Source organism: Pagrus major, chromosome 6, assembly GCF_040436345.1.
Source record: "Pagrus major chromosome 6, Pma_NU_1.0".
Taxonomy (NCBI): Eukaryota; Metazoa; Chordata; class Actinopteri; order Spariformes; family Sparidae; genus Pagrus; species Pagrus major.
The window spans coordinates 22,925,483-22,937,131 of record NC_133220.1 but is presented as its reverse complement, the minus strand read 5'-3'; the positions used below and the strand labels follow the sequence as shown (position 1 = coordinate 22,937,131).

Sequence of the window (11,649 nt, the reverse complement as noted above, 5' to 3'; positions counted from 1 at the left end):
AATATCTTCATCTGATGTTTGGGGGGTATCTTCATCTGATGTTTGTTCTTAACAATGATTTTTTTGTTCTCATGGACTTCTGATTGATATCTGTGTCTGCTCTCAAATATCGTGTGACTGTTCAACAAAATCCTGGAAATTACACCTCCCCCAGTGCAGAGTAGGACATACCCCTACTCCTTTTTCCTCAAGGAGCACTCTCGCTAGAAGTGACTTCACTCCTGTCAGACGAGTCCTGATCGGAAATACCTACCGGACCTGCTCACCTGCTTGTCAGGCTGAGTTAACTTTTGATTACTGCTGAAAAATTACTTGCAGTGGAAAGAATTGAGAGCAGGAAAGTCCAATGGAAACAGGAATAACCCATGTTCAAGGAAGAATATTAGATATATCATTGGCATCTATAGCAATATACTGTAAAAAAGGAAGTGCAAAATTTCCAGATTTCCCTTGAGGAGGTGAACATGTCAGTGTCACAGCTGACAGCACTTCCCAGCTCAGGAATGCTTGATGCTCGTTTCTAGCCACTAGAGGTCGTCACAAAGCTTTGTGCACATGGACAAACTTCTAATGAAGTCTGATAGTCTTTGAATCTTTAGGAAACTGTAGGTGAATATAACACCTACTGGTCTAAGATATCTATCTTCACATCATCCACCAAGTTATGATAATCACAGACACATTATAATAAATAGTACAATATTCCTGTGAGTTCTTCTGTGACTACCGAGGGGGTCCTGGCCCCCAGGTTGGGGACCACTGTGTGTTAATAAAGCACATCAACTCAGTAGTAATTTCTAGTGGCTACTTGTAACCACAGTAAGTCTTTGCTAATGCAGTGCTAATCCTTTGCTGCCTCTGAGCATTTCCAGATTTCGTCTTTCCACAGCTTTCCATATGCGATATACTCCCCCAAATGACTGGAACATGTCGATAACCACTGAGTTACCAGTTGAGCACATACAAGAAATTTGTAATTTCAATTAAAGCTGCTGCAAAGATTTTTTTTATTTTATTCTGGTGGCTTCTTTGGACAAAGTAAACTTTGTTTTGGTGTTGTACCACCAGACTACAGAGCATCCTCTTTCCTCAGGCTCTGAGACTCCTGAACTCATCCTCAGCACTCTACCATAAGAAATATTTGTAATTAAAGACCTATTGAGACTGGATGAACCTGAATCTGACCAATGACAGGCATTAAGAATGACTATAATAACTATGCAGAAATAACCAACCATCTGCTGATTATCTCATTTGCTTATGTCTTATAGAGGCACCAGCATTGTATTGATAACCAGTTAAAAAGTCCTTATAGTGTGTTTAAATTAAACATCAAACATGATCAAATGATCAAAGAAAAAGTTTTATTTTCCATTATTTGTACAAAGCTTCTTTATACAGAAGAATAATATACAGAAGACTAAGAATAAAAAGAATAAAATGACATTTTTACATGGAGTACCTTGAAAATCACAGGCACATTCGGGACAGTCTCAACTACATGGTAGTTACAGAATGTTTTAAACTTGTTCTTCTGGCATCCACTGCAGGTCTGTGTGTTGTCCTTGGTGGCAGCTGTACTCATCTGCTAGTGAACATAACTACCCTCCATATCTGTAGCATGTCTGTCAATGTACCTGTATTTTCAGGCTTTACTCACTTTTGCATTGTAATTTAATAAGCAAAAAACAACAGATAAACTGTTACTCCTACAAAAACCTAACCCTAAATGTCAGTATATCCACTCTTTGTAGATTCGTAATAACTTTACAGTTTTTTCATTTATTTGGAGTTCACGTACAGTTGAATTGTACTTCACTGAGCATGTTTTGCCTTAAATTCAGTTTGTACTGTGTCTATTTGTGTGTATGTGTGTGTGTGTGTGTGTGTGTTTAAGTGTGTGTGTGTATGTGTGTGCATGCCCACAGGCCTTCAAGCATGGTTCTCCTACAGCACGATGGAGCGGAGATGTCTGAAGCACATGATGACATCCAGAGGGATTGGGGGGCTCAGGTGATTGCCGTCCAAACGCAGGTACCTGACACAACAGAGCGGGCACTTAACTTAATCCCATCACAATGACTATTCACTTTCTTTCAAAAGGTGCCACTCTGTGAGTTTGTATTGCTGAGTTCCAAGACATGACGTGATGTGACCTACCTTAGTTTGGGCACCAGGCTGAGGTCGCTCAGGTCCTCCTGCAGGCTGAATGGGCAGATCAGTGTGCCGTTGATGCCTGTCATGAAAACACATAGTCATTAGTCCTCGAATGTTTTCCTTGATACAACAAGAATTTTTTAAAAAAGCCCATTAAATAGGATTATTTTACTTGTTTGTGATACTCATCATCTATTCGTAAGTGCTTTGAAACAAGAGAGATAACAAAAGATGTTAATCAGTTAAGCAAACAAATGGTGTCAAGCAGTACAGCAGAAATAAAACAAATGAGGGTAAATACATTTCAGACAAAGCAACAAGGAGAAATCAATAAAAGGAAATGATCAGATAAACAGCTCACATTAGGATTAATTCCTAAATGGTGATTTAATGCATGTAATTGAATGAAGCAAGCAAAGCTTTTCCTGTCAGCAAAAACTCTTTAACACAACAACAACACAACAAAGCTGCAGAAGAAGCACTTTGTTGGCTCGAACAGGAAAGTAAACATGAACCAGTCTATGTCCTGTGTCCTGTATCCTCAACATTTTGCAGAAACAGTATATAACAGTGTATCAGCCTGGGATCATTGTAAATTTCAACATGTTTAAAAAAAAATTAGGATACATAATGTGCTTGTTCAACAGCTTTGTACAAGTACATGTCAATTAATAGTTAACCACAACTGCTCAAATTTGTGTCAAATGACTCAGTTTCAGGAAAGTTTTGGAGTTAAGTTTATCAACAAAATAAATAAGATGTGATTAGGTGATTACAGAAGGTTAAAGCTGCATTGGTAATTTGTTGGCCACTAGGTGGCAGAAGAACTCAGAAACAGCCCTGACATTGAAGTTTTATAGTCAACATGTCAGCAAATGCTTGCCTATTAACACAATTATTAGGCATGTACTAACTTCAGAACTCATGTGGCGTCATGTTTGTTGCCACCTGAGAAATGTAACGTCGCACTACCAATCTGAAAAGACTGAAAGACACACCGTCCTAAAGTGTCTGCCAAGGTTAATATCAAGTCCAGACCTACTCCAACTGGAAAGTGTCTTGAGAATACTTTTGTTGCGAATTGGCACTATACAAATAAAGATTGACTATAATAATGCATATGGTACCCCTTGGGAGTGCCACTGGTCTCATCAGGCTTAAAAGGTACAAACAGTACGATATCATCAGCGTAACAATGATAAGAGAGTCCTTTAAAGCAAACAAAGCAATTAATAAAGGACCCCACAGCAGTTTTAGACCTGTAGTGAGCAAGCAGCACAGAAAAATGTGTATCTGAGAGATATGAGGAGAGCCAGCCCAGAGACACCCTCCCACTGCCTAAGCCCTTTAGTGAGGATGGTGTGATTGACAGAATTAAAAGCTGCACTAAGCTTCAACAGCACCAATACAGAGCATTCATCCACATCAGAAGACGTCCTTATGTCACTGGAGATTCTGGGAAGAGCTGTTTCAGTGGAATGCTTTAGATGAAAACCAGGCTGGAATATATCTGAAATGTTGTGTGCTGTCAGGTCAGCTGTGAGCTGTTTGGCAACAACTTTCTCTAAGATTTAGGAGGTAGAAGACAGCTGAGATATAGGCCAGTAGTTTTTGGAAAGCAATGGATCAAGTGTTTTCAGAAGAGACTGTTTAAAATAAGATGGGGCAGATTGAAGGGAGCTATTTATAGTAGATATCAGGCATGGGCTAGTCCCAAGTACATCTTTTACTGACTTTGTTTACTGGAGGAAATTAGGTTAACAAAGCAAGGGGCTAGCCATGTTGCTGAACTCAGTTATAAGGGCTTTGTAATTAGGAAGATAAATTTGGAGCTTGAAGGATTTCCAAAGCTGCTCTAACCCAACAACATTTGCGCCAGAAACAATGAATGAAACAAGTCTCATCTAACTACAACCCATTTTATCCACAATGGCAGTGTACACGCCTTAACGTTAACCTTACTTAACAATTCAATTTTATGTTTCAGTTTTTTATTTTGATGTTGTGACAAAGCTGCACTTAAGGTCCGACTAGATTTAGGCACAATAACAACATGGTTACAGTGCAGAAAAGAAAATTTTTTAGCTGGAAATTGTCCCTGTTTTATTGCCACAAAGAAGGACCTGATGGCTGTTAATATAAGCAGGTTTTCTTGGTTGAAGTGCTATCAAATGGTCTCTTGCTTGGGGGCCATCTTGCCAAGGTTTCTCGACACCACTATCCCCTCTTCTCCCAAAGAGAAAGTCAGCTATTATCCATGCAATCTGAACATAATATGATACCTACTGCTGAAATGATGTTATGATACATATGAAATGTAAAAATTTTACCCTCCTGCGATTTACAGAAACGTACAATGCCAACATTTGAATCTAATCACCATAGGCTAAGCTGGTTCTGATTGCTGCTGAGATAACTTACTCTCGATGCTGTTGTGGTTGAGGTGCAGGTGCTCCAGGTGAGAGTTGAAAAGAGGAACCGAAGCGAGCTGGTTGTGGGACAGTTGCAGGTCCAGCAGGGTGGATACGTTGAACACAGCCTTGGGAACTCCTTTATCACTCAGTTGGTTGCGGTTCAGCCTCACAAATGCCAGCTTAGTGAAGTCTTTGAAGTAGTCTCTGTACAGGAGAACAATGGATGAGATGAGTGTGTGCATGTATGGCCATCAGCTATGTGACAACGTGTGCAAAGAATACTTGCTTTGGGATGTCATCTATGTTGTTCCTGTCCAGGAAAAGCTGTATGAGGCCATTTGGTACACCAGCAGGCATCTTTTTCAAGTTGTTTCGAGCCAGATTGAGCTGCATGAGGCTAGCCAGGTCCTTAAATGTGTTCCTTCCAAAGTCACTGTCACTCAGCTGGAAGAGAAGTCATCACACACTGCTCAATCATAAACAGTACAGTGTAGTAAGATGATCAAGCTAAGTACTTTCAACAGAGATTTACCTGGTTGTTGTAGAGGTCAAGCAGAGTCAAGTTCCCCATCTTGTTAAAGGCACCAGCAGGGATCTTAGAAATGCGATTCCTGCCAAGGCGGAGCTGTTCTAGGCTTGCTGGGAGACTTGAAGGGATCTCTTTCAGCTGGTTACCTTGTGCATAAAGGTACAGCAGTGCTGGGATCTTCTCAAACACCTGCACAAGAGACAGATATCAAAAAAACACAGTCGAGATGGTTTTATGGTATAAACAACCATGAGTATTAAAGGAGACATATTATTCTAATTAAGGCTCATAATTTTATTTTGGGTTACAACTAGAATAGGTTTACATGTTTACATCAGTTTCCTCATACTGTCCAGTGCAGCAGCACTGTATTCTCCGTCTGTCAGAGATGCTGCGTTTAAGGTCCTGTCTCTTTAAGGCCCTCCTGAATACCCAGTCTGCTCTGATTGGTCAGCTCACACACTCTTGACCCAGCTCCACCAACAACAACAGAGCCGCTGTGCTAAATCAATTCTTACATGCCAAACTAGCGCCTAGGCACACATTATGCAAATGTGTGACTATGTGACATCGTGTGATGTCACAAAGTGACAGAATTAAAGGTGAGATTACTGACGAGGTGTTTCAGGAGCAGTGTTTTCTGTGGGAGAGAGGAGCTTCTGCTGACCTTTTTAACTTTCAGAATCTTTTGCGTTCACAATAACCTGTTTAAAACACAGACAGAAAGGTAAAAAATGAAGAAGCATAGTTGGTCTCATTTAATCAAGGAAGCTTTCTGACCTGCTTATTTATTTGATGAATGCGATTATTAGCCAAGTTGATCCAGCGGACATCAGTGGCATTGGAGAATGCCTCTGCTGTCACCTCTGAGATGTAGTTGTTCTGCAGGTACAAGTAGTGGGTTCTAAATGGGATGACAGGGATCACACGGATGTTGCGGTTCTCACAGTTGAGAGAGTTGGGATAGCTTGGGGAGCATAAACACTCTCGTGGGCAGTCAGGATACATGGAGGGTGGGCCCAGGATGGGTGGGGGGAAGTCTGTTGGCTCCACGGGCTCTGGCTGTGCTGGTGCAGCAGGCTTGGGGACAGAAGGCTTCTTGGTGGTGGCTGGGCGCCTGGTGGGTTTCTTTGGCCGAACTCTCTGGGTGAACACTGCCCCCATCAGGAGGAACAGTGCCAATGCAGAGACGAGTCCTGCGCCAGCCTTCATGGTCCTATGGCAGAAAATGATCAGATGTACTACTGTATTTACAGTAACAGAGAGAAAGAAGCAATCCCACATCACACAAGCTATCATTTTGGTTCTGCTGGTTAGCCATTTATGACCGAATTCTCCCTGTGGGGGTCAATAAAGGATTGTCTTATCTTATGGTAGCCAATGTGGTCAGCTCATCTTTCCCTCACAGGAAGTTTAATAAAGAAACACATGCACATGGTACTTTTTGTATTTCTTGCCCTGTGTGGGAGGTCTAGGGCAGTGCTGACTCTTGTGTGCACACAGACCCTGTTTCCTTGATTGGCAGGTGTTGAGAGGCTCAGTGCTTATCCCTGGAAATGTATGTAAGAGGATCCCAAATCGCCTATCCCTGTCCAGCACAAAGTAAATTGAAAGCTGTTGTTGAACTTTTTTGGAGTACAGGCATGGTACTTCGAAAGGTTATAAGATGATGTTTTTTCCCCAAGCTGTCAGAAGCTCTGCAAGTGCTTCTGGCATTAATCTGTAGGAGTTTAAACACAATTAATTATTCTTTTTTGTTCTCTTGTCTAAATTTTTAATATCCCAAAAAAGTTTTACATGGTCCAAAAGTTCAAATTTGAAAAAATGAACACTTAACACCTGTTTTTCTAAGCGTTTTTCTATTCAGAGTGAAATGCATAAAACTACATAAGGCTTTATAAACTGATATAGACTATATATTATTGATTTTTAAATAGATTTAGAGATAGAGATTTAAAATATCATGGGCTACATGGTGCATCAATCATCTTAGGGGCTGGTGTATAACTGGCTAAGAGGGGAAGAGAGGAGAAAGAAAAGAGAGTGGTCACGGGTCTACACAATCACTAATTGGCTGTTGTAGGCTCTAGGGCGGACATAGAAGCTCCAATCTACTTAAAAGAGCTGTCAATCAAACGGCTGCCATCTCAGCATCTCTGCTGTGGAGGGATAATGGCGCTTGCTGTGAAATGAGGAGTCTTTTTACAGATAAAAGCATGAAAAAGCAACCGTGATTGCATTTTTTTTTTCATTTTTGTCACCATTTAATCATGAAATACTGTGTTTTGGACTAAATATGTTACTTGGAGTTTGATGCACTACTGAAACACCCAGACACACATTTTGTACGTGCTAGTTTGTTAGCTTGTTTGTTTGATTGTTTGTTGATTGTACCTTGCTGATGTGGTTTTATCTTGAAATTATTTGCAAGAGTAGAATCAGGAGAATCGAACCTTTCTTACATTGTACGTCATGACTATAAACTTATATTGAGGCATTGACCTATTGTTGTGTTTGTGTTGTTTGGTGAACTAGCCGAAAAAACACTTCGCTTCACAGGTTTCTTTTCTGATCTTTACCATGAAAACACTGAGACTGTAAATGATAAACCAATATGTAGTATAAGCAGTCTGCTGCCTAAACATTTGCTGCACTTTTATTTAAACATAAATTATTGCTGCCCATTGCTGCTCTTACATAAGTGGTTGTTGCTCTTCATGATGTCAGTGTCCTGTTGAGCTGAATTTAAGTAAAGTATGTGCACAAAGAGAGCAATCTGGTTTACCTTTCCAGTGTCTTTCAGAGTATCAGTAAATTCTGTATGTTATTGTCATAGTGTAAAAGTGACATAAATTGATATGTTATTCCACTCTTAACAAATGGAAGATGGGGGGGTGGTTTGTGGTTTTGTAATAAAAGTGAAAGAGAACTAGCAAGAGAGCAGGCAGTCTTTTGTTAAATTTGATTAAATTCATGAGGAGGAGGAGGGCCAGATACCGATACAGGAAATTAGTACTTATGAGAGAGAGGGAGGGAAGGAAAGGAGTTAGGATAAAGGCTCTATTGTCAGCAGTGGTCCAGAGGGAGAGTTGTGGAGGAAAAAACTTATGGTCTGGAAGGTTAAGGCTCGTTGACCCCACAGAGACTCAAAGGAAACTGGACGAAATCCCAACGAGACTCAGATGGAGATCATTTGTATCTTCTAAACCATGCTAAATCAATAGCAGTTAGTTAGGTTGAAAGCTGGCATGTATTTTAATGGTATTACCTGTTATGATTTAGCATGTTGGTGGCATACAGACTCATGGAAGTCAAATTTTGAAGCAGTTTTAGGTTCATTTAAAGTGTGTACTGTAATTAATGACTATTTAAATACGACTTGTGATGCAAGATGCAGATGTGTTCAACTTATATTGGCTGAGCTCATGTGTGTATGATGTATTGACCTCCATGTCCTCAGGCTGAGAGGCTGCAACACACACACATACAGACACACACACACACACACACACACACACACACACACACACACACACACACACACAGAGCAAGAGAGAGAGAGAGAGTGATGTAGATGTTTGACTTAGCATCACAACTATTTACCCTTCAGTGGAGATAAATCCACTTCTTGCGTTTGTTTTAGATTATTCAGGATGTCTGTTTGTGTGCATTTGTTTCTGTACCTCATCAGTAAAGCCTGCTGTAAATAATCACCACACAAATGCACCGCTAGTTTCCATCACATCGCTCCAGCTCAGATTTGGTAAAGCCTCCAGGCCAATTTGATAAACATCACATATGAATCACAGGGCAGGAATGGGGTTGGGAGCCAGTATCTGTCCCGCCTGGAAAAATAAACTTTTCCCTGACAGTGTTCCCTGGCACTACCCTTCCTTTTCCCTGTCAGCCACTCAGAGCCTCCCAGCTCACCATTCAAAACCATAACCAGCTTTACTTCATGCTGCTGTTGTCATGACCTGTGGTCTGGCAAACAACTGAAGATTCAAAGTCAGAGAGGGCTGAGTCATTGCTTTGTTATTTGTGACCTAAATAAGTAAATCTGATCAGTATGAGAACTACAATTAGAGATTCCTGTAGGACATCTCTGCAGGTCACAAACCACCTCATCATACATTGAAGAGATTCACTTACAGATAAATGTGATTCATGTATCCCTAGTCATTATGAACTACACTATAAAACCAACAATTACTCTGCATTTAGTTGAATCCTTCTTTAAAAGACCCCACACAAGGTCCATTTAGCAGACGTCCTGGAGCTTTTGATCACATTATAGCAGTATAGCAGATGTTTATGTGATATGAGCTACATACACAGCAACATAAATGTGCTTAATGGTGGGAACGTTTCCTCAGCTGATGTATCCAAGGTCAACAATGCATTTTGATCCTCGCCCTCATTTCAGTTTTCCTAATCTAAAATGTATTTTCACTCAAATTAAGACCATAACTCAAGATTAACATCTTAAATAACATTATTTTATCATGATTACAGATGTCCACTTATGTTGAACTGCAGCTATTTTCACAAGTGAAAACTACAGTTTCAATATCTTTACATTTTAGATATGTGGTAGGCAGTGGCGGATTCAGGATGTTTAAGGGGCAAAAAATAAATAAAAAGGGCACCAGGTGTATGAGGTGGGGCACCAGCACACAGAAAGTCGTGACATATGACCTGCACCCCCCCTGAGAACACCAGTCGTACTAGGTGAAAATCTTGATATATCTTCAGGGGAGATATTAATATCCTCAGTCAACATCAGAGCTCCAGATTGCTGTTTGCAGAGTGTCCGTGTGTATCAGGAGAGTAAAAAAAACAAAAACTTAATCCTCAGTCCTTGATAATGAGCTCTTTCTGATTCACTTTTCTCTTTTTTGGCAGAACAGGCCCTGTGATTCCTTGAGCCAAAAATGATCACCCCTGTTTTGTAAGACCACTAAAATAGTCTGAACAAAAGCCACATCGTGCACAGCAGAAATCTGACTCACATATCTGGAAATATCTTGAACAGATCAACACAATTACAAAGAGAGCTCCAAAAAACAAAAGATGATATATGTGACATCATACCAAATTTTGTCGTCTGACTGTTATGCATCATCTTTATGAATCAGAAACATAGTTATGGCTAGTTATATAATAGTAAAGATGGACTTAATCTTAGAATAGCTTGGTATACTGTGCATAAACTGGAAGCAGATACTCTGCATTAGTATTACATGATTAACAAAACATTTCCTCATGCGGGTGGGGCAGTCCTGCAGTGGCTGTGCACAGATTGGATCTACATCTGTGGCAGTTTGGATGTGCAGTGAAACAGTTAGAAAGTGCAATGACTAAAACACGTGATTCATTTGTAAATGAACTAAAATAATCCTGTTTAAAGCAAAATGAGAGTAGAGAATCAGAAACCTTCGAACTTAAAGCAGCCTGTTCTCTTGTCCTGATCATCAGCCAGCTCAACCTGAATAGATTTTTGTTTACCTTTTACATTCCTCACACACTTTCCAGAGGATTTTTTTTTAAGTTCAGCTCTCTTACAATGCAGTTATTCACCAAAAATGCATGAGCAACAAGATTATTTTTTTTCACATTTCCTAAAATATTCCCCATCAGTTTTATTTTGGCCTCACCAATCCAAACATAAGACCCATCTGAATCTGTGATGACAAAATGGTTTAGATTACAACTCCACTGCAGAGTAAGTAACATAAATTAAAGCAAAGAGCCCTGTGTGTGCACTGCCTTGAACTAACTTCCACCACTCATCCACCTGATGAGCTGCAAAATAGAAGATTCCTGTCCACCAGCCAAAGTGAGCAAGTTTTCATAAGCGTGACTAAAGCTTCACTCCTCATATTTTAACTGCGCTGCAGCAGCCGCCGTCCTCACACACTGATGGAAAAATCCAATCAAGGTGAGCGCGCAGGCAGGACTGGAGAAAAGCAGTCGAGTCCCAGTGTTGCTGCAGCTCCCTGGAGGACGGAGTACCACTCACACTATGGCACAGCAGCGTTTCTATAGAAACACTCAAGCATGGCTCATGAGCCTGAGCCAGGATTCCCCCTCACACACACACACACTGCTGTGTGTTCATCGCTCTCTGCTTCACACAAATACACTCATGCCTGCTTGCTTATCTTATTGATTATGTCCCATCTAAAGCAGCCCCCCCCCATCAGAAACAACAAATAAAGTTTCTTACCTGCCTCTGGTACCTGCCCTCTTTTGTCAAGTCACAACTTTGGTGTCTTTTCTCCTCTCTGCCTCTCTCACTCTTCTCCTTCCCCTCCCTCTCTCTCTCTCTCTCTCTTCCTCTGTTTCTCTCCGTCCCTAAACCTCCCCTCCCCTCCCTCCCTCCCTCCCTCCTTCGCTCCTTTGGTGGACAAGCCTGCCTGTTGGGTTTGTTCCCTGACTTTTTTCCCTCTGGAGGTCACAGTGGTTCTTTCTCCCCCTCTGCTCGGCTCAGGGCCAGTGAGGTTTAATCTTGATTCCTTCTGGAGGACCGCGGGCTCTTTCATGTGT

The 11,649-nt window shown here is 40.9% G+C and overlaps 1 protein-coding gene across 1 annotated transcript; it reads right to left on the bottom strand.

Annotated features, from left to right (window-relative positions):
• Positions 1–1,476: 1,476 nt before the first annotated feature.
• prelp (proline/arginine-rich end leucine-rich repeat protein) lies at positions 1,477–11,389 on the bottom strand. The gene is made up of 7 exons (XM_073468683.1): positions 11,330–11,389; positions 5,881–6,316; positions 5,104–5,289; positions 4,858–5,015; positions 4,579–4,775; positions 2,161–2,236; positions 1,477–2,038 (listed from the first exon to the last, which is right to left on the bottom strand). Exons 2-7 carry the CDS (start codon positions 6,310–6,312, stop codon positions 1,948–1,950), a joined length of 1,140 nt encoding a protein of 379 aa, XP_073324784.1. The 5' UTR covers positions 6,313–6,316; positions 11,330–11,389; the 3' UTR covers positions 1,477–1,947.
• Between the last annotated feature and the right edge of the window lie 260 nt (positions 11,390–11,649).

Excerpts from the sequence above, each read along its gene's own strand:
- prelp (XM_073468683.1), bottom strand. The coding sequence starts at position 6,312 with ATGAAGGCTGGCGCAGGACTCGTCTCTGCATTGGCACTGTTCCTCCTG. Across the intron at positions 5,016-5,103 it reads TTGACCTCTACAACAACCAG|CTGAGTGACAGTGACTTTGG; the intron begins GTAAATCTCTGT and ends CTTCTCTTCCAG. Across the intron at positions 2,039-2,160 it reads AGCCTGGTGCCCAAACTAAG|GTACCTGCGTTTGGACGGCA; the intron begins GTAGGTCACATC and ends CTGTTGTGTCAG.